Consider the following 20,143-nt stretch of genomic DNA (forward strand, 5'->3'; position numbering starts at 1 on the left):
GGAGGAGGAGGAGGAGGAGGAGGAGGAGGAGGAGGAGGAGGAGGAGGAGGAGGAGAGCGAGGGTCCAAGGAGGCGTGGCGGTGGCGGTGGGGAAGCTAGGGTTTCGGCGACGGAGGGTAAGGCAGTGGCGAGCGGAGGCGAGGCGGAGGGGCCGAACCTTCCCAGCTGCCCCATTTGTATGCTCGCGTGGACCGCCGACGGCGCGCATCGCGTGAGGTGAGGAGGAATTGTACGCTACATTGATTTCGTTGATTTGCGAACAAACTTGCCGTCTCGTGTGGCCCTGAACTTCTCGTAATTTGCCGATCTCATGCCACCGTGAGTTAACCGAAACCATAATGTTCGGAATCGGCTTGCTATAGCTTCTAACCAGTTGTAATTTATGCTTCAGATCTCATGCCACCGTGGATTAACTGAAACCATAATTTTCGGAATCACGAGCTCTATAATTGGGTGTAGTATGAGAGGATTTCTATGAGTGTACAGTTGCTATGTGTTTTAGAAGTCTCTTGTTCTGAACATAAGTGTATTGACTCACTGGAGATTATTTGAGCATATCACTCTGCCTGATAGGCAAATTTATTGAACGCTAGGAATATGACAAAAGAAATAGCATTAAGTTTACGATCTGTACCAGTAACTGTTATGCCAGAAAAGGGTAATTGTATGACTAGTATGGAACCGAATGTCCTGGGTCCATTAATCCACCAGCCTGTGAATTATGGTTGATCAAGGCAGGAAGCATGTCAAGGTCCATGGGTTTTATTATTATTTTCTAATCAATTAGGCATTTAGAAAATTGCTAAGGATAAAAAATTACACTTATTATGTGTTAGGATTTTGGACTTTTGCTGATTTAGTTGCACATACCTGCTTATTTTCAAATCATTATGAGTGGAGGGTCTTAAATTGCTAACTGTGTGATATGCCACATCTAGTTGCATTCCCTGTGGGCATGTCTATGGCCGATACTGCCTAGAGAGGTGGTTGCTACAGTGCGGCAAGAAAAAAGCACCGGTATGCTGCCTATTTAATTGTATCAGAATAATAATGTTATTTGGCTGAATCCTTCTGATTAATCAGATCCATTATTTGTATACTTATTAGTGTCCTCAATGTGGCAAGAGATATAAAGAAAACAACATTATCAACCTCTATGTACCAGAGATTGCTGTTCCCAATAATGATCTTGAAACGGTTAGTTACGCTTTACTTTTCATTGAAGGTATTGTGACCATCTAGTGATGCTTATTTGATTTATGCAGCAAGTATTGATGTTGAGAGAGAAAAATGAATCTCTTGAGAAGCAAGTAAGCTCCCTTTTCTTTGTACCATCTGCATTTTTACTTGAACCTGATAATAGTATAACTCTGTCCTTTAGCAATTACCACAGGTTGCATATCTTTTCCCAAAGCTTATGCGTTCTTTATGTTTCCATGCAGCAAGCAAAGTTACTTGAGGAGATAAAAGAGCATAAGGTACTTGCACAAAAAGTAGGGTTACCCTTACTGATGTATTTAAACTAAATTGAGCAATATTTCTGTGCATAAATCTTTTACACGCTCAATAGAGGGCCATAATTAATCCTTTTATGTTTCCTTGTATTACCTGTAGAGGCAGATTATGTTGCACCAAAATGTAATATACGAATCAACCTCGAAGAAACAGGTAGAGCACTAGTAACGCTCAATTTTTAACAATTAGTCATAGTAATAAAAGCTTCCATGTTAACATTTTTTACAATCAATTTTGAAGAAAATGACAGAGCTGACATCAGATGGAACGCCAGATGCAGAGCCAATTGCCTCACTTACAGAGGACATTGACCATAGAAATCTGTGCAGTTTCGTTCTCCAGGTCTGTTTTTAGTGCAATCTGATTACCTCTTTCTGTTATACTTGATGTTGCTATGTTGAGATTTATCTTCTGGTTCCATTTGGCTATGCGGCCTAATTTAGCTATACCTGTGTACTATTACTTATGAAGCATATGCCAGCCACTTGTCATTCCAACTTCAATCACACAGTCTATAACAGTAGAACTATGAAGGAACCTTATCATTCATTGACTCTATCAACATCTATGTTTTGTAGAATGAGTTTTTGGTTGACGGAGCTCGGGTCATGGGCATAGATGCATCAAGTCAGGTTATACTCACTTCTGGAAGGGGACCTGGAGTTGGTGCTGAACACATCCTGACAAAGGTGCATGTCTAAACAGATGCTTTTGCTTATTGAATTCAGGTGAATTATGCTTTTTACTGCAAATTTTGGTTGCTTATTGACCTTTGGCAATTGAATTCTTTATTTCAACAGATCAGCATGTTTGCTAGACAGGGAATGCAGAAAATCGACCTCCCTCCTGATACTAAAGCTATTAGGGACATCTGTATACTGCCTAGGGGGCATGCTGTTTTTGCATCACTAGGCAGGAAGTTGTCTCTTTTCAGGTCTGTAAATAAAGTGTGAGTTTTTTTATCTCACTATTGTCTTGCTAACATTTACTCTGATATCTGACCTTTGTGCTTATGTTTTATGTCTCAGCATGGCAACCAACAATGTTGTCCTTCAATACAATCTACCGGTGATTCTTTAACCTTTGCAATTTCACAAAACTTGCAAGTATTTTTATGCTCTTCTTCTGCTGATTCAAAAACTGCTACCAAAAGTTTGTTCCTGCATATATTTCTTCCTAAAGTATTTAAATACTATGGATGGTCCTTTCTGTTATTTAAGGCTGGCTATCTGCAGGTCTGTTCTGTTTCTGTTTGTTCTGTTGTTGTAGCTTTAGCTCTTGGATATCAGAAAATCACTTAGGGCAAGCACTTTAACCTTCAGAATATTAAACTAAACTGTGGAAAATGGAAAATGCCAGAGCACTTGTTTTTGACAGAGACATGTATACTTTTTTCTTTAAATTAAACTATGGAAAATGTGAAATTGCTTAAGTAGGTGAATTAGTGAATATGTGTTGCAGTTACTAAGTAAGAGAATCAGCGAAAACGTGAAATTGTTTATGATGACCTGTTAATCTTCTATGTTTCAATATCCTTCAGGCTCCTGGTTGGTCCTGTTCAGGGGATCATACTAGTTCGACTCATCTTTATACTGGGTTACAGGTTGACTTTTCAGTATGCTGTTGTGATTTTATTAAGCTTTTTGTGCACTTTGGAGGGTTGAACAGAAATTCTTCTATAAAAAAAATTTCAGAATGGGATGCTATTGGTCTTTGATATTCGTCAAACTTCAGCACCTTTGCATTGTATGATGGGTTTATCCACACACCCAGTCCATACAATCCGCTCTGCTGTAGATGGCAGTGGTTCCAGAAAGGTTTTCTCTGCTTCTTCTATAGGACCCTGCATTTGGGATGTTGATGGTGGTGAAGACAGGTATGCTTTAGTTTGAAAAGTCCATACACAGTTCCAATTGATGTGCTTCTCATGGTCTTTGAAACGTTGGATTTGGTTATTTGTAGTTCCAATGTTCAAGTTTGGGCTCTTTTCAGGCCAAATTTGCTAAGTGGGATGGAAAACCAAGGGGTCTGCATTTCTCTTGCATGCGCCCCTCCATCAAGTGATCTCCTGGTGGCTTCCTACCGCCCGAAAGTTGAGCTGCCAGATGATAGCGCCACACCCCAAGCGATTACACCACAATCACCAGCACCCACTGGTTCAGGAAAGCTAGGGCACCATACACTCCTAAGGAGGGCCACCACAACATCCTTTGCCAAGGACCAAACCTGCAGCGGTAATGTAAGTGACTTGCGAATGTCAAAGTCTGCAATCATACCATGTGGAGGCAATCAGCATCTCTTTGCTTATGGTGATGAGTCGCTGTACGGAGTCCGGACATGGCGGCTGCCTTCGTTTCAGACATACACTGATCTCAGGCCCCACAGACAACCGATCCTTGATCTAAGGTTTGCTGAAAGTTCAACTGGGGAGAGGTACCTTGGGTGCTTAAGTGCTGAGAAGCTGCAGGTTTTCACAGTTAGGTAGCACAACAGAGAAAACCGATTGACTTCATTCTTTAGCTTTGTTTTGCGGTAGCTTTGCATGCTAACAAATAAACATTGGCGATTCACTAACCCTTTGTTGTACAAGTACAGACCACTATTGCTCTGTACAGTTTTTGCTAAATGGTGTGTAAAACCAAGATGTGCAATTTTGTAAGAGGCTCCAATATATCACTGTCAAGGGCAGGGATTCCATGTTCTGGAGTTTTACTGATGCTGCATTGTGCCATAAATCAAGGGAACAAATGGTTACTCCCTCCATTTCAAATTATAGGTTGTTTTAGCTCTCTAGATACATTGTATTTGCTATCCACCTAGATATTAACTGTGTATATAGAAAAGATAAAACGAACTATAATTTGAAACAGAGAGTAGGAATTATAGGTGGGAATGGTTGCTCCATGGAGTGGACTGGACTTGCTACATCGACCCAGCCGTTGGGAGTAGCAAACTACTACCTCCGTATCAAATTATAATTCATTTGAGTTTTTCTAAATATATATATTTTGTTATGCATTTAGATGTACACTAGATATATAGTAAAATTATATATTAAAAAATAAAACGTTGTTTTTATTTTGCGGTGGGAGTAGCAATCTGTCACACTTTAGAGATGCTTCTTGCTATGCCGATATTTTCAGTTTGTATCGTACCAGTATCATCATTGCACATCACTATAAGACGTAACATCAGGCATTCACTTGTTCTTCTTGATACCCTTTCGACCAAATTCAGGACTCATTTTTTTCGTACCATGTCTTAATAACTTCTTTCGGATTGAAGCAATTTGCATCCTTTTCCACTGTTTATTTTTTACTTCTAAGTTGCGCTTAGACACGCGTTTGATTTGGATATGATTGGGAGCTGCAGTTGCAAATTGCAACGACCCTCAGCTCTGCAGTGTGTAGCGGTGCGGTAGTACAGGTCAGCACTCGGGGTAGAGCGCGTGGTCCCTGGATGAGTCGAGGCAGTAGTAGTACACCATGGAGTTCCGCTGCGCCCACCGCATGGCGGCCTCCTGCTGCGGGCTGAGCGCCGCCGACGACCCCGACGGTGACGCCGGCACGGGTCGGCAGCCCTGCGGCGCGTCCGCGGCGCACCCGCCGATCTTGAGGTCCGCGAACCGCGACACGAACGGCTGGTAGCGGTAGTCGGCGCGGTAGCGGCCGCCGTCGGTGGCCCAGTCGGAGGCGTCCCAGATGGAGCCGTACGCCCACATCTCCCGGTCCGGGAACGTGGCCTCCGTCTTCCTCTCGTACCGCCGGATCGGCACGTCGTCCACCAGGAACCTGCAGGCGAACCAATCGTGAATCGTCTGGCTTGCAGGTCATGTGACCGTACAAAACGAGCTACGAAATGTGTTGTCGGATCATCATCTTCCTGCAGAGAGAGAGAGAGAGAGAGTTACAGGATCTGGTCGGGGTTCCAGATGATGGCGTAGTGGTGGAAGTCGGCGGTGGGGTCAAACCAGAGGTGGAACCTCATCTCCCGGCCGACGATGGTGCCGTCGCCGCTGCCGCGCACGTACACGTTGGTCTGCAGCGTGTACGGCTCCCCGGGGATCGTCCCCAGCAGCTCCATGTCGATCTCGTCGTGGTGTCCCGGGTACTCCTCGCTGTTCGACAGCTGCAGCAGCCACGCATTGCATTTCATCAGCACCATGTCCCAGCGGAGCATCAGTGTTCACCATTGCATTTAGAGAGAGAGGGGGGGGGGGGGGGGGGGGGGCATTACTCACGTAGAAGGCTGTGTTGACGCCGGCGGTGTAGCCCGGCTGCACCCTGACCGACGCGCCGAAGTAGCCGTTCCGGTACGCCCGCGCCGACTTGAACCCGCTGCCGGAGCTGCGGTCCATCCACAGCGTCAGGGACCTGCCGTCCGGCGATAGCGTCTGGTGCTGCGGGCCCCACAGGGTCCGGTAGCCCTCGGAGAAGGACGACGGCCGGAGCGTGGCGCTGGGGTAGTAGCCGGGGGAGGGAGGCTGCTGCTGGCCGGCGCAGGGCTGCAGCTGCAGCGTGAGCAGAGCAAGCGTGCATGCCGTTGCCAGGAGAAGGGCAGCTGCCCGCTGCACCGACCTTGCCATCTGGTGATAGTGCTAGATGTGCCTAGTGATCTAGTGTGCGTTGCGTGTGATAAATCGATAAAATTTCGGTTTGCAAGAGGCTTTTTTTATAGGCGAGATCAGAGGCCTGTATGGTAACGGTCCCACGGAGTAGGAAAATGTTGTTAAGAATTCATTTTTAAGAAGAGAGTGGGGACAGATTTGTGAGATTAGGGGCCCAGGATGAACAAGTGCAGTGCACTACGAGTGAACATGATCTTGGCCCCATAAGAAAACGCAAGGGACTCGGATACTGTCACCCCTCACACAAGAAATGCGTCGCACGCTTTCTTACGTGAATCCTACACTTTTGGTTTGAGTTGTTCGCAAACTCTGATCGTGTGAATACTGAGTAACTGAACCTGGAACAGTAAGCATTTGGTTTGCGAACGCCTCCATGCTCCTTGTTTATTCTTCACACTGGCGGCCAAGTATGCTATGACGCCGCGCTTTGGGTTTATTACCCGCCAGCAGCAAAGAATAAAGGGTTGAGATTTGATTATCTAGTAAATTTTTCTCACCCCTTCCTTTTGATCCAAGTAAAAAAAAAGAAAGTTCTTTCCTGCATTAATCAGGCTTGGCATTTGTGTCCCAGACGGTCCAAATTATCGGCAAATTGCACAAATTCGACGAAAATGACTTGCTTCATCACCAAAAAAAAAATCTTAACTTGCTGAAAAAGAAAAAAACAATTCCATGTTCAGTGCAATTTTAAGTCATACACATGATTGCTGTTCACCATCACTACCGACACACGGTTCACTGGCATACTGAAAATGATACACCACTGATCGCCTCAGCTTGAATGATGGTCTTTCTCTTTGTGGTAGCTCACACCTTGGATCATTTGGCTAATCAGTACGCTCACCAGCAGCACTGCAAAAATTCAAAGATATGATTCGCACCAACTAGATCTTCGCTAGTGTATCACACTTGGACCGATGCTGAGTTAGATTGTACTCAAAGCGGCAGAGCTTAAAGTCGAGGACAAACTCTTGAAGCTCAACTGTTGACGCAGCATGCATCTGCACGGCTGCTCCTTGGTGTCGTCCTCATCGTCACAGGCTGCACAGGAGGGCCAATCATGAGATTCAGATGTCATCGTCACAAGCGCACAGAAAACTGCCTTTCTGAATTCTGAAGGTGAATGATCAGCTTCAGTTTCTGACTGTTCAGCTCGCTGCAATGGCCTGAAACCCCCGACGCAACTGGTGTTCAGTTGTCCTTAGAACTGGATTGAATTGGACCGATCACACTTGATTCTGCAATCTGCAGTGCTCTAACAAGATAACTGATAAAACAAATATTCTGCTTTTTGGTAGCCTCTTTTTCTTTGAGGTTTACTATTATATTCTACTGGCAAACATCATCTCTTGACTCTTGTGCAGATAGTAACTGGTGAAGAAAGTTTTCTGGAATGTGTTAAACTGCATGTCTTTTTTTTTTTGAAAATTTAAAACTGCATGTCTTACCTATTGGATCAGTATGATCGAGGTCTAGATCTAGAGAATCTAGCTTCCTGCAGATGCATCCATGTGGACACTACTCCTGTAACACTCGGAGCGAAATTAGATGCACCTATGAACGACCAACCCAATGAAATTTTTGTGGACCCATGCTTAAAATGTTCATAATCTTGAGCAACAATTAGTTATATGGCATATGCATCTTTAATACTCGGGCCCCTCTATGGCACTTGACATATACAGCAGAACACCGGGACCCCCCTTTAGTTTGGCTTCACTTGCCGACACCAACGAAAAAATGTGAAGCAGAGAAAAAACACAGCCCATCTACATGTTGAAATATAGCACATGATTTCTTCCTGGGAAGAAAGTAATGTGAACACTGCTTGAGCATAGAATAGTCAACAAAGTAATATCAGTTCTGGATTTCAGTTATAGTGTTCTTTGAACATTTGAACCTCTTCTTATATGTCTGGGACAATAGGGACTTTGATTTGATCTTCCATGATAATCTTATCAGAGCAACAAGGGAACAATAGGAAAGTATGATTTGATCTCACGATAATCTTATCACAGCCACTGCATGCAACTGTACCATTGTGGATTCGTGGTGTTGATCGAAATGGCAAATGGCTGAGAAGAAATCAGAGCAGCAGCGAGCTAAGACAGCAGAACTTAAAGTAGCATTGCGAGTCTTGGATGCAAATGCAAGTTCAGGTATATATAATATTTGAGTGAGATGGACTAAAAACACGAGTCATTGTGGAGAATTAAAGTTTTTGCGCACACCTGGCCATTTCTACTTCCACAGTTCAGGATGTTTGCGACGATGATTTCCAAATGTTCTTGTCTAGGTGCTCGAATAATCTTATATAAAATTTGCTCAAATCTGAAGAGGACATGGTGATCGCTGGGACTAACGTTAGGGACACGAAACTAGGCAATTTAATCAGACAAGTGAAAGAAGAATGCACTTGAAAGTCGGTTCATAATCTGAGACAAACCAAGCATTTCGTCGAACAGAATGGTGGTACCAACCTCTAAATCCTAACGCCATTGTGTGCCATGGTGGCACTACGGCAACGAGGAGCATCAGCTGCGCGGGTACAGCGTCCTGAGGGCGTCGACGATCGGGCGGAAACTGTCGCGAAGCGGGACGACGGAGACGACGCGTAGTCGCTCGTCTGCGGCGCCGGTGCTCCTTTTGTTCCTGGCAGAGGCGCGCAGCACCACCCGGCACATCTCCCCGCGCAGAGCCTCCGCGGCGGCGCGGGCCGAGCCCGGGTGTGCGGCGAAGAAGCGCGCGAGGTCGTCGGCGGGGCAGCCCATCAGGGTGCGGGCGGCGCGGTTGAAGAGGACGACGGGGACGACGCGGTCGTGCGTGGCGAGGGAGAGGAGCAGGCGGTAGACGCGGGTCGGGGCTGGTTGGCCGCCTCCGCCTCCGCCTCCGCCGCCGCAGGCGAAGCAGGAGACGGCGCCGTCCGGGAGCGCGAGTTCGCAGCGCGGGCAGGAGAGATAGGAGAAGTCGGACGTGTCGACCGCCATGATGGTGCAGAATGGCGGCGTCCAAGTCGCCGCCGCGCCGCCGTCACCGCCGGCGGTGCACGCGGCGAGCGGCATCTCTGACTCTCTGTTCCGTTCGGCCCAAGCCCAAAGCCCAAAGCCCAAGAGCTATCTGCTGCTTATCCCCCCCCCCCCCCCCGCCCCCCTTTTTTTCGATGTTTCGGGGCCCGTTAGCTCTCCGCACAAGCGGCCGCTTTTCCTGCACCGTTAATTGCCGATCGGACGGTCGAAAAACACGTGCGCTCTCTGGATAGCCTGGATCTGCGCCTTCTTCTCGACCTGGTCGCAAGCTCCGTTCGGACCAATCCCCCCCAATCCGGACACGTCTCCGACGTCGCCGCCGTGCTCCTCCGGCGAACTGCACCGGAGCACCCTCGGAGCTGCACGGCGACATCGCTGCGTTGCATCTGGAACTCCTGCGTCCCCATGCTGGATATTCGCCCTCCTTTTGGTAAGCCCTAGCCTTGGTCGATTTCGCTTGCGTCTCTAGTATGCGCGGCAAGAATTGAATCCTGCTGCAAGACCTATTTCCGTTGTTTTGCTCTTTCTTAGTCGGATTAGATGCAAAGCTGCATCTCCTTTGGCGGTTATTACCTATGTAGTTTCGCGGCCCTAGGTTTTTTCCCGGACGCTTGTGTCTGTAGCGTAGAGGATTGGAGTGGGGATCTTTTTGCGACGGGAGCGGTGTGAAATTGATCAAGCACTTTTTGGCAAGGATTCGTCGTGTTAAGGTGATGGTGGAGTGGGAGGAATTTTGAAAGAAACATAGTAAAATCTGACGGCATGTTGTAGTGTGTTGGAAAAATGGGATATTTCGTTGGAGGAGACTCAAGACTAGAACGCACTTGCCCGATGCTATGACTTGAGAGAGGGTGATGGAACTTGAGCATCCTGTAGTGAAGGTGGTGGTGATTGTGGGACTAGGGTTGGATCTCAGTCTGGTTTTGGCGTTTTGCTGTGGACAGGAATGAAGAAGAGCAGAGGTTGTGGTGTTTGTTGAAGTGTTGAAGGTGCCGATTGGCGTGGAGTTGCAGTTTGGTTGGAGCTTGGAGTTTAGAGGGAAGATTTCGTGATGAGCAGCCGCAGCCCGCCGCTGAAGGACCGCAGGATGCGTACCGAGCGCACCTCATACCGTGACGCACCATATCGGAGGGACAGCCGCCGTGGTCCGAGCAGGTTTGAACTTACCTAAGTCAAACAGGATGAGTGTTTGACATTGTTCATCCAAGCATTACTGCTAACTCTCGATATCATGTATATATTGGCCCAAACGCTATGTAAACAGGTTTTACACGAAGTTTAAGTTTGTGCTTGTGGTAGAATAACTTATTTGTTTGATTTAGATGTGAATGGTTTGAGTTATCCCACTATAATCACTTTGTGCAGCATAAGTAAAGGGCACTTGATATTGGATCATGATAATACTCTAATTTATCTGCAATTCTAGTAAAGAGAAGTGTGACACAATATGGTAACAGTGGTTTAAGAATGAGTTCATGTTTTTGCATGGTTTTAGAGGAAACAACCTCTGTGCGAGGGTTGTAATTGGACATGAGTCATGACAAGAATGGTGTAATTACAAATCAATTTATGTGAAGCTGTAATATAAAATTATCCAGACGTTTGGAAGTTTATGTATCCTATGGTTATTTCTCTGTCTGTTGTGCAGGTTTCATAATGATTTGTGCAACAACTGTAAGCGTCCTGGGCATTTTGCTAGAGAGTGTCCTAGCGTGGCTGTCTGCCATACCTGTGGGCTTCCTGGGTAAGAACTCTCCATTATTCTGCTTACACTGATGCTCTTATATGTTGCTAGTGTTGAGTTTTTCCATCATTCATTTACTAGCAAGTGCACTTTACTTGTAGTACTAGTACATACCATGTGCTTTAAATTAAAGTGCACCTGAGGTCCTTAAAATTTCGTGGATTCAGATGCCTACTTTTGAGAATTTACGGACCTACTGATGAAAATCCAGAAAATGTTTAAGAACCCCAAGTGTGTTATAATAACACTGTTGTTATAAGAATACCTTGTAGAACTTCCTGGGGTGCATGTTGTGCGTGCTCTGTAGTGTGGATTTCGTGTTGTTTGGTTAAGTTTAACTATTCTGGGGCATCTTGTGCGTGCTCTGTAGTGTGGACAAGGGGTGCATGTTCCCCAAGGGGCATAAGCCCATGTTCTACCTTATGTTATTTTTTATGTTCTTGTCATCCTGGAAGATACTTCTAGCATCATTCATTTATTTGTTTAATGAAGTTCAATGCATCTGTAAGCAATTCATTGTTGTCTTTGGCTCTTATTCCATGAGACCTGATCTCAGATTTGATTTGATTTTTATTATTTGTCAGATGATTAATTACGCTGACCTAGAAGCTTAAGCCATACATAATGCATTCCTTATGGCCATGCATCTTCATCTTTTGAGCTGATATAGCTTTTCAGACTAAAATTTTAATGTTGCAGGCACATTGCAGCTGAGTGTTCTTCCAAAGGTATCTGCTGGAACTGCAAAGAGCCTGGCCACATGGCTAACAGCTGCCCAAATGAAGGGATATGCCGTAACTGCGGCAAGTCTGGCCACATTGCAAGAGACTGCACTGCTCCGCCAGTGCCACCTGGAGAAGTGATCCTTTGCAGCAACTGCTACAAACCAGGTCATTTTCATGAGGAATGCACCAATGAGAAGGCCTGCAACAACTGTCGGCAGAGTGGCCATATTGCCCGCAACTGCACCAATGATCCTGTTTGCAACCTGTGCAATGTTGCTGGTCATTTGGCCCGTCAGTGCCCCAAGTCTGATACATTGGGTGAGCGGGGTGTGCCACCTCCCTTCCGTGGAGCCGGCGCTCCATTCCGTGGGGGTGGTGCTCCCTTCCGTGGCAGCTTCAGGGACGTCATCTGTCGTGCCTGCAACCAGGTTGGCCATATGAGCCGTGACTGCATGGCTGGTGCCTTCATGATCTGCCACAACTGTGGTGGCCGTGGCCACATGGCTTATGAGTGCCCCTCTGTGTCTCTCATGGATCGCTTCCCCCCACGCCGTTTCTGAAGGACGTCCAAGGGCAATTCAGGGTGTGTTCGTTTCCCTGCCTCTAAATTTTAGAGGGGTCACATCAAAGAGAATCTTGTCATTTAGAAGTATTAAATAAAGTCTAATTACAAAACTAATTGCAGAACCCCAGGTCTAATTCGCGAGACGAATCTAATGAGGTATATTAATCCATGATTAGTGGATGATTACTGTAGCATCACTGTGGCAAATTATGGATTATTTAGGCTCATTAAATTTGTCTCGCGAATTAACACCCATCTGTCAAAAAAAAATTATAAAAAGATTTTATTTAATACTTCTAAATGATAAGATTCTCTTTGATGTGATGGGTCTAAAATTTAGAGGGGAGGAAACGAACACCCCCTCAGATGACTTTTACTTACGGCCCTCTAAGTCAAGAACAATTTTATTTTTCATTTGCTTTTTATTTCTAAACTATAACGAATTCTAGCTACTTCAGATGCAATATTTAGCTGTAATTCTGGGATATGCTATTTAACTGTGATGTTCTGTTGAGGATAATATTAGTGGATGGGAATACTTATGAATTCCGAATTCATCTCAGTGAGATTTTAATCTTATTTGGACTTGAAACATCAGAGGACGTTTATTCTTATTAGGCTTTCAGTGTTGTAAGTTGTAACTGGAGCTCCCTGTGTGAAAACTTATGTCCATCAGAACAGAAATCGACAAAGGACCACACGGACGCGAGTTATACAGGATGCTGCTGATACACATATCTGGGCCAAGAGGCTGTGGAATAAAGTCTTAAAGTGTTAATAATGTTAACCAGACTTAGAATGTTTCAATTTGCCATGGTACATCCGAAGTTAACTATTCAGAACTGGACTGAATACCTAGTTAAAACTCGACTTAGAATATTTGGTACATCAGAAGTTAACTATTCAGAACTGGACTGAATACCTAGTTAAAAAGCGAAACACTGGGACACCAAGGCAAAGTTTCTCAAGAACTATACAGCAATTAATTCAAAATAATCAAAGCATGCGTCCATGAGAAGACTATCTGAGAGTTGCATTGTTATTGGTCAGCGTACAAGTTCCATAGAAGTTCACAAACACTTGAAAACACAGGGCAACGCAGCTGAAAGCTGAATGCCTGTTTCAGAAATCAGAACACCACGCATGCCCAGCCCAACTCAGGCAGATCTCCCATTTCGTGATGCCACAGTGAACTCGATCGATCATGGAGACACTCAGGAGGCACTGTATCGAGCAATCTAGTCCAATTTCGCATAGCTGAGTCCCTTGCCATCTCCTTTCTCACCATCATTTTGCCCAAGATCCTTCAGCTACATCCGGGAGGTCACGTAAAAAAAAGTTAGCTACTTAGTCAACTCAATAATTTATTTAGCATATAGTAATCTTAAATATTTAAAAATCCCTTGTTATTTCTAAGGTACCATAGAAAAATGTTTGGCAAAGCTGTCAACGTAGAAAAATACCTTTGCTAGGTACGCCTTGTGGAATCTGTAACCCTGAAAGAACAAAGCGCTCAGCATCAGAACTCTGACACTTCCATCACTTCTTAGTACCGCCTTTTGGCCTTTGTGTAAAAGGAGAAACTTACTCTATCAGTCCCATACAGATAATCACAGTATGTGAAAACAGAAGCAAAATTGCTTTGGCTCTGGCCTCCTACATAATGATGATAGTCATGGTATTCTGCTCCGCCATAGAATGGAATATACTTCGTCGGAGTGAATGGGAAATCAAAGCTGCAAAATTATAAAACTAATCACGTTTCTCCTCATGTAAGGATCACAAATACAAAGTAGCTGCCATGGTGTCATGGACAGGGGGAATATCTGCTGTAAAATAGTACAAACTGAGGTACATCCTAGCTGAGATGATCTCATACAGGGGGGAAAACAATTTTGTAGTTATAAATGGATTGTATACAAAGATGGAGCAAGCAAAAAGAACCCATATGATATGTTTGATATTAGTAGATCTCGATCCAAAGAGTTACTCTAGACTTGGTGACATGGTAGTTAATTTCTATCATATATAGAGAAACTAGAATTTTTCATTGTCTCCACCTAAAATGAAGGACAAGAAATGTACCCAATAGTCCAATACAATATGAGGAAACATGATGAGTAACTTGTGTCCACTTTATTATCAAAAAGAAAACCTAGATGCAATGTACTGCAACATCATAATACTAAGAAAAAGCAATTTCCATCCAATAAGATACAAATCAAGCAATTGTTTCTACGTGACCCACTGATAGACCTACGAGTCATTCAAGTGAAGCTGCACCAATGAATCAGCGAATCCTAAATTTGCCAAGCCGCAATATATTACATTTTTCTGTTCCTAGGTGCCTAGGTGTTGATCCCTTTCATATGTACAAGCGAGCATAAACATTATTAGTCAGATTTTGCTAAGCTCGTACTCTTCTCGAATACGCAGGAGAGCTGTGTATCATTATATTAAGAAGAAAATGATTTTTCTACTAAGCTTCGTAGTGAAAAAAGATCATTTGAAACATTCTGTTAAGGATTCATAGGTCGTATCCTTTTGTTAGTGCAGCAAAACTGTATGTAACAACAATTAAACTGAACATTTTGTTCTAATTCTCAAGCCATTAAATTTATGAAATTTTAACCTACAGCTTCAAATTCTGTAAGTTTGTTTTTTATTAACCACCAAAGACTCAAAAGAGTAGCAGCCAATTCTATCCATGCTATATACTTTCTTCATTACCAGGTCCTCCCAAAGAAGTACTCCCTCCATTCTCTTTTGATAGTCTTATTTCCAAAATTGAATTATTCTCTTTTGATAGTCATATTTAGGTTGACATCTTGGGAACAGTATGGATGGCCCTTCGATTCCCGTGCAGAGTAACTTCTCTAGAAAAAAGATTGGTGCGTGTATATGATAACATCGAAACCGAGGAGTCATAATTAATGAGATGATAAGCAAGGTACTTCTTCTTGGTCATTGTACCAAGATGAAATAGGACTATCAAAAGAGAATGGAGGGAGTATATAACTAGAAAAAAATCACTGCTAGGAAAACCCTAAACGGTAAACAGGTGGCTAAGAACTCTCAGGCAACTCAATCAGTTATGCAGACAAACTCTGTTCGCGGCCACCTACCAGCAGTCATTGTCAGTGTCCACCAAAAAAAAATACATCAATCACTAAGCAACAAAGACATCCACCTAAAACATTGCAATATCACTCTACAGTATCATTACAAAAGCATGCCACACCAAATCAATAGTTGTATGTTCGTTCCAAAGATAGGAAAAATAATATAAACTCCATACCCGCTGTGTGTATCGATAGCCTCCACCTGGCGGAGTACAATCCAGACCCAGAACGTGATCATGTGGCCTGGAGCGATGGCTGGCCCAACAAAGGAGGGGATGCCAAGTATCAGAACCTCAGCCCAGTGTGCGTATGGAGCTGCGAAGCCGATAGGTGCCGTGAACTCATGGTGGACGTGGTGGATTTTCTGGTACCCCCACTCCCCGTGGAGGAGCCTGTGGATCCAGTAATTGAGGTAGTCCTCAACAAGGAAGTATACCAGCAGCTGAGCGGCCATGTCTCCAAGGGACGGCAATGGAAGCTGCGTGTGAATTCCCACCATCTGCATTGATATTAAAGAGCATTTTTATATGAATGTATAATTTTAGCACGATGTGAAAAATGGAGGGAGCACCGGACGAAAATTTTCTTCTGCTTGTCAAGAGTATGTGAACTCAGGGAAATCTTCTAAATAGGACACAGCTAAGAAGGGTTCTTGGAGCAAAACCCAGATCAGGAATTCCTCAAAGGAGAAGAAAACATGCAGAGAAATGTAATCAAAATTCTTGCATCTGAGAACAACAGATCGATCAAGCGGGCACAGGGACATGGGAATCTAAGCGCAAGAACAGTAAGGAAACGCGATCTCTTGTACAGAAATCCGCCCCAGGACCCCAAATCTCATGAAGTAATCAGACACATTGCGCAGATTCACCGGGGGAGAGGGACAGGATGGGCGCGGACGGACCTTGACGGCCGGGTAGGAGACGAGCTGGAGCGGGCCGATGACGAGGAAGAAGATGCGGAGGACGTCCTTGTAGCAGCGGACGAACTCCGCCCTGGAGAGCCGCACCCGGGGCTGCAGCTTGTACGGCGAGACGGCGGCGGGGGCACGGAGCTCGAGGAGCGCGACGGGGAGCGGGGCCAGCGTGAAGACGACGAAGAGGAAGAGGATGTTGCAGCAGTAGAGGTGGTAGTCCGACACCCCCGCGGTGTACCGGAACCACAGCGCCTCGGCGGGCGTCATGGCCCGGCCCAGCGCCGCCTCCGCCTCCGCCGCAGTCGCGTAGGGCAGCATCTCCGGCGAGCACCCTTCTGCACCACCGCGGGCGGAGTGCGGGACCTGAGTGACCTGTCCGCAATTCCCGGGGTTCGTGCCGCCGCCGCCGCCGAGCAGCTCCCGCTTTCGAGGCGCTTCCGTTCGCCGGCGCCTTCCTTCCTTCCCCCTTGCTATGGAGGAGACGAGGAGAGTGAGTGGTGGGCCGGCGGAGAGAACGAGCGGCCCCCCGCTTTATGCCGGCCGGATCCAGTCCCTGGCGTGTGGGGCCGGGTGTGGGCTGTCCGGCGTCCGCGGTGCCGCCTTGGCGTGGTGTGACACGAACCTTTGGATGGATCCCATTCCCTCCTCACATGGGGCGCGCGCGTGGGTGGCAGGGCACGTGTGATGCCTCTCGGCTTTGGATCAGCGTTTGTTCTGGGGCGAGATGATTTTTGGTCTTGAGGTTAAAGACAAATCCAGAGGTGACATGAGAGTGTAATCTGTGGATGCATGAGAGTCATCTAATGCTGCGAAGCAATCTGGGAAAAGATAAAGCTAAACCGCCTCTTGGTACGCATGAATGCATCAATGGATCAAATGTGGTCATAAGTTATCCTGGAATAGAAGATACTTTAATTTACTCTAAGTTAAAGCGGTCTAAGATTGATCAAATTTATAGGAAAAAATATTAACACTATGACATCACATCAAATAGTAAATTATGAAAATATATTTTATAATAACCTAATTATTCTTATTTAATATTTAAAATATTATTATTATTCTCGATCAAACTTAGAACAGTTTAACTTAGGATAAATTAAAATAATTTATATTTTAGGATGGAGGGAGAGTACATGACATCTCTATTTTCTATGATAAGGAAGGTATATGTGTTTGAAATCGGTTGCATGATTTTGGTGGATTTTTCAAAAATGTTCGTGAGGAAAAGGAGTGTAGGAACGATTTTATACGAATTTATTTTCAGCCTCGTAAGAATATCAGTGCATTTACATACAGTCGTGGAAGATGCATTTGAAATTTGAAAATGGAGACGGTGCCTGATTGGGACAGGGTTTGTGTTCGTCATGGCATGCATTTACTCGTGCGTCAACATTGGAGTACACTGTACACAAGGACTGCATGGAAAGCCTCAGGACGCACGTACACGTGTGCATCCCCGCATTCGCACGTGCCGTACATGAAGGTTATGAAGTGAACATTTAACAAAAGTTCCTTTTTTATGTGTGTTATCAAGGCAACGCATAAAATTTACCTCATGAAGCGGGGAAAACTTTGGGCCTGTTTGTTTAAGTCTGTAGGCAAATTTTCAGCACGAAAAGCTAGAAGCTCAAATAAACAGTGAAATTCGTAAAACTAGAAAGCTGAGTTTATATGGAAAGTTAAAAAGCTCAGTTTTGTATATATTTTTTTAGCTTTTTGAGCTTAGAAAGTTAAAGGCATCGTATAAAAGCTATTATTGGCTTTTCAGAAGCAAAAAGTCAGCATAAGCTTTCCAGAAAAGCTCCAAAAACTGCAGCTCAAACAATCAGATCCTTTATAATCAGATATTATATTATTGGTGGACCCTCTTCAACATCTGAGTGCAGATTTTCATATGGTGTTGGGGCAAAAAAATGGACTGGTGGTCTACCGGCTGCCGCCCCCTGATCTATAACCACAGTGCCACACGCGACACACCACACGCTAGCTTTGCTCATATTTGGACAGCTCTGAGCTGTCGTGCCTCTCCTTTTTTTCCCTTCTCAAAAAATAGAGAAAAAAAGGATCATGTCATTTTCGGCCACTCTTTTCTCCTAGCAGCTTCCTGAAAAACATTGTTTTCATTTTCATGATAGGGGACTGGCTAGTTGGATTGTTGGTACAGTACTTATGACACAAGGCATGCATTAGCAATCGAATTTATGCTATTTTCATCGTGTGCATGCAGGACCGACTATGCGTCTATGCCATATGTATTCCGAGAAGATGTGATCATGGGCACAAAAAAAAACAAGAAGGCTATGCTCACTTCGAGATTAGATCCTGCTACATCTAACGTTTTTACTTGTGGAACATTAATTATTTTTCATACCAACATGAGGTAAAAGAATATTCATGAGTAAAAATATTTAGATGATGATCAAGAGGTGGGAGGGAGTTTCTATAATCAAAGCGGGGAGAAACCATGTTTTACATGTGAAAAGAACATGTGTCAACAAGTATAGAAAATTGTGAACTTCCAAAAAACGCCCCCGCATCGTCTTCGGAGGTGGCTCGGACGGCTCCCCCGTCGCGCCGTCCTACCCCCACCCCACCGCCGCTCTCTGCCTCCGCCACCGCCGAAGATGCCTGCCGGAAGTCCAGCGAGCGGCGAGGAGGGCGGCGGCGGGGCCGTCGTTTTCTCCGTCGTTCCCATCTCTCTCTCCATTCTTTCACCCCCTCCGGTCTTCCTTCCTCCTTGCGCCCTGGACATGGCCGGCGGCCAGATCCGCTCTTGTGGAGATCGGATCCGCGCGCTGGTGGGTTGGCCCCGTGTTCCACCAACCGTTCCAGGTTGATTACAGCGTTGGCCGCCTTCGACCTCGGCGGTGGTGGGCGAGCCCATGGCCTGGTTGCAGCGGCCTCCTTCAGAGGCGGCCACGGCGGCGGCGTGCGGCATTGCGACGCCCGTCTCGGCCGTTGCGTTGGCTGCCACGGCGGCAGCGGCTTGCGGCACGGAGGCGCTTGGCTCGGCCGCTGCGCCGGCGGCCACGGCGGTGGCGCATGCAGCCCGGCAACAACAACACATGCAGCGGCGGTGTGCGCGACGCTTGTGCTGTGCACACCGGCGCCAGATAACGATGGGGACGCCCGCTTTGGTCACCTGCACCACTCTTGCCGTTGCACCACTCTTGCCGGCCACGGTCAGGACTGCTGCCGTTCCTCTGGGGCTTGGCCGAGGTGCTGGCGAAAGCTTGGACAGCGACGTTTGACGCTGCTCCCTCGTTGCACCTCTCCGCCCCCGTGCCGGATGTTGCGGGTGAAAATCCAACCCATCTTGGGCTGGTGTCAGCGGCACGTTTGGCGACGTGACCTTCTTGAAGGCGACGCCAGGCTAATCAGGATGGTGGCGACGGTCATCGACAGGGTGTGCTACCTCTTCTCTTCCTTTCTTCCTCCTATAAATAAAAAATGTTGCTTGTGTTGGTGTGGCTTGTGTCGAGGACCCAATCCGACCAGGCAGGCTGTGCAAAGGTTCTAGTTGACGACCCAATCCGACCGGGCAGAGTGAGTTGAGGTCTCGGTCGATGTTCCAATCCGACCTAGGCAGCGGGGATGAGCCGTGTCTCCAGAGGCTCTCTGTCCGCGCAGGTGGTGCAGCGGAGATTCCAACGGCGACACAACGAAGGTGAGGTTTTGGAGCGGCTCGGTGGTACTATATCACCCTTGACGGCGAAGCAAGCCTGGATCCTTGGAGAGTCCAGCGGTAGGAGTGGCGAGGCCCCCGTGCGCTTTAAGATGGTGTCCGAGGAGTGGTGTGCGGCGGTGGATGTGGCGAGGCCCCCCACGCACGCATTTGAGTTTAGGTCTGGGTCGATGTCCCAATGCGACCTGGACGAGGAGTTGTCTCGGAGTTTCAGG

General features: G+C 46.1%; 5 protein-coding genes across 11 annotated transcripts; 2 read left to right on the forward strand and 3 right to left on the reverse strand.

The window, feature by feature from the left end:
• Positions 1-46: 46 nt before the first annotated feature.
• Positions 47-4,227, forward strand: LOC112873877 (E3 ubiquitin-protein ligase RFWD3-like). Of its 6 annotated transcripts, none has more exons than XM_025936967.1 (13): positions 47-216; positions 939-1,017; positions 1,108-1,197; positions 1,266-1,310; positions 1,443-1,493; positions 1,615-1,668; positions 1,756-1,857; positions 2,094-2,204; positions 2,316-2,449; positions 2,544-2,583; positions 3,056-3,118; positions 3,210-3,391; positions 3,508-4,227. In XM_025936967.1, the coding sequence occupies exons 1-13, from the start codon at positions 179-181 to the stop codon at positions 3,998-4,000; spliced, it is 1,482 nt and encodes a 493-aa protein (XP_025792752.1). In that variant the 5' UTR covers positions 47-178; the 3' UTR covers positions 4,001-4,227. The 6 variants fall into 6 exon arrangements, with proteins under 6 accessions (XP_025792752.1, XP_025792753.1, XP_025792748.1 ...); XM_025936968.1 differs by having other exon boundaries at positions 48-216; positions 1,443-1,478; XM_025936963.1 differs by having other exon boundaries at positions 53-216; positions 1,443-1,478; positions 1,621-1,668.
• A 381-nt stretch (positions 4,228-4,608) lies between these two features.
• Positions 4,609-6,139, reverse strand: LOC112873878 (xyloglucan endotransglucosylase/hydrolase protein 31). The gene is made up of 3 exons (XM_025936969.1): positions 5,756-6,139; positions 5,426-5,643; positions 4,609-5,306 (listed from the first exon to the last, which is right to left on the reverse strand). Exons 1-3 carry the CDS (start codon positions 6,098-6,100, stop codon positions 4,943-4,945), a joined length of 927 nt encoding a protein of 308 aa, XP_025792754.1. The 5' UTR covers positions 6,101-6,139; the 3' UTR covers positions 4,609-4,942.
• Positions 6,140-6,766: 627 nt separating this feature from the next.
• Positions 6,767-9,254, reverse strand: LOC112873881. 2 transcript variants are annotated; one of them, XM_025936974.1, is made up of 3 exons: positions 8,623-9,254; positions 7,126-7,183; positions 6,767-6,994 (listed from the first exon to the last, which is right to left on the reverse strand). In XM_025936974.1, exon 1 carries the CDS (start codon positions 9,202-9,204, stop codon positions 8,677-8,679), a length of 528 nt encoding a protein of 175 aa, XP_025792759.1. In that variant the 5' UTR covers positions 9,205-9,254; the 3' UTR covers positions 6,767-6,994; positions 7,126-7,183; positions 8,623-8,676. The 2 variants fall into 2 exon arrangements, with proteins under 2 accessions (XP_025792759.1, XP_025792758.1); XM_025936973.1 differs by having other exon boundaries at positions 6,767-7,183.
• Positions 9,255-9,382: 128 nt separating this feature from the next.
• Positions 9,383-12,755, forward strand: LOC112873880 (zinc finger protein GIS2-like). Its single transcript, XM_025936972.1, has 5 exons — positions 9,383-9,598; positions 10,113-10,323; positions 10,817-10,912; positions 11,612-12,219; positions 12,569-12,755. Exons 2-4 carry the CDS (start codon positions 10,220-10,222, stop codon positions 12,195-12,197), a joined length of 786 nt encoding a protein of 261 aa, XP_025792757.1. The 5' UTR covers positions 9,383-9,598; positions 10,113-10,219; the 3' UTR covers positions 12,198-12,219; positions 12,569-12,755.
• A 406-nt stretch (positions 12,756-13,161) lies between these two features.
• Positions 13,162-16,759, reverse strand: LOC112873879 (methylsterol monooxygenase 1-1-like). The gene is made up of 5 exons (XM_025936970.1): positions 16,229-16,759; positions 15,501-15,823; positions 13,791-13,938; positions 13,666-13,698; positions 13,162-13,512 (listed from the first exon to the last, which is right to left on the reverse strand). The coding sequence occupies exons 1-5, from the start codon at positions 16,556-16,558 to the stop codon at positions 13,441-13,443; spliced, it is 906 nt and encodes a 301-aa protein (XP_025792755.1). The 5' UTR covers positions 16,559-16,759; the 3' UTR covers positions 13,162-13,440.
• Between the last annotated feature and the right edge of the window lie 3,384 nt (positions 16,760-20,143).

Source organism: Panicum hallii, chromosome 9 (genome assembly GCF_002211085.1).
Source record: "Panicum hallii strain FIL2 chromosome 9, PHallii_v3.1, whole genome shotgun sequence".
In the NCBI taxonomy this organism is placed as follows: domain Eukaryota; kingdom Viridiplantae; phylum Streptophyta; class Magnoliopsida; order Poales; family Poaceae; genus Panicum; species Panicum hallii.

Excerpts from the sequence above, each read along its gene's own strand:
- LOC112873879 (XM_025936970.1), bottom strand. The coding sequence starts at position 16,558 with ATGCTGCCCTACGCGACTGCGGCGGAGGCGGAGGCGGCGCTGGGCCGG. Across the intron at positions 13,939-15,500 it reads GCTATCGATACACACAGCGG|CTTTGATTTCCCATTCACTC; the intron begins GTATGGAGTTTA and ends ATAATTTTGCAG. Across the intron at positions 13,513-13,665 it reads ACAAGGCGTACCTAGCAAAG|CTGAAGGATCTTGGGCAAAA; the intron begins GTATTTTTCTAC and ends TCCCGGATGTAG.
- LOC112873880 (XM_025936972.1), top strand. The coding sequence starts at position 10,220 with ATGAGCAGCCGCAGCCCGCCGCTGAAGGACCGCAGGATGCGTACCGAG. Across the intron at positions 10,324-10,816 it reads AGCCGCCGTGGTCCGAGCAG|GTTTCATAATGATTTGTGCA; the intron begins GTTTGAACTTAC and ends TCTGTTGTGCAG. Across the intron at positions 10,913-11,611 it reads CATACCTGTGGGCTTCCTGG|GCACATTGCAGCTGAGTGTT; the intron begins GTAAGAACTCTC and ends TTAATGTTGCAG.
- LOC112873878 (XM_025936969.1), bottom strand. The coding sequence starts at position 6,100 with ATGGCAAGGTCGGTGCAGCGGGCAGCTGCCCTTCTCCTGGCAACGGCA. Across the intron at positions 5,644-5,755 it reads GCGTCAACACAGCCTTCTAC|CTGTCGAACAGCGAGGAGTA; the intron begins GTGAGTAATGCC and ends TGGCTGCTGCAG. Across the intron at positions 5,307-5,425 it reads TGGAACCCCGACCAGATCCT|GTTCCTGGTGGACGACGTGC; the intron begins GTAACTCTCTCT and ends GTTCGCCTGCAG.
- LOC112873881 (XM_025936974.1), bottom strand. The coding sequence starts at position 9,204 with ATGCCGCTCGCCGCGTGCACCGCCGGCGGTGACGGCGGCGCGGCGGCG.
- LOC112873877 (XM_025936967.1), top strand. The coding sequence starts at position 179 with ATGCTCGCGTGGACCGCCGACGGCGCGCATCGCGTGAG. Across the intron at positions 1,669-1,755 it reads AATCAACCTCGAAGAAACAG|AAAATGACAGAGCTGACATC; the intron begins GTAGAGCACTAG and ends TCAATTTTGAAG. Across the intron at positions 1,858-2,093 it reads TGTGCAGTTTCGTTCTCCAG|AATGAGTTTTTGGTTGACGG; the intron begins GTCTGTTTTTAG and ends TATGTTTTGTAG.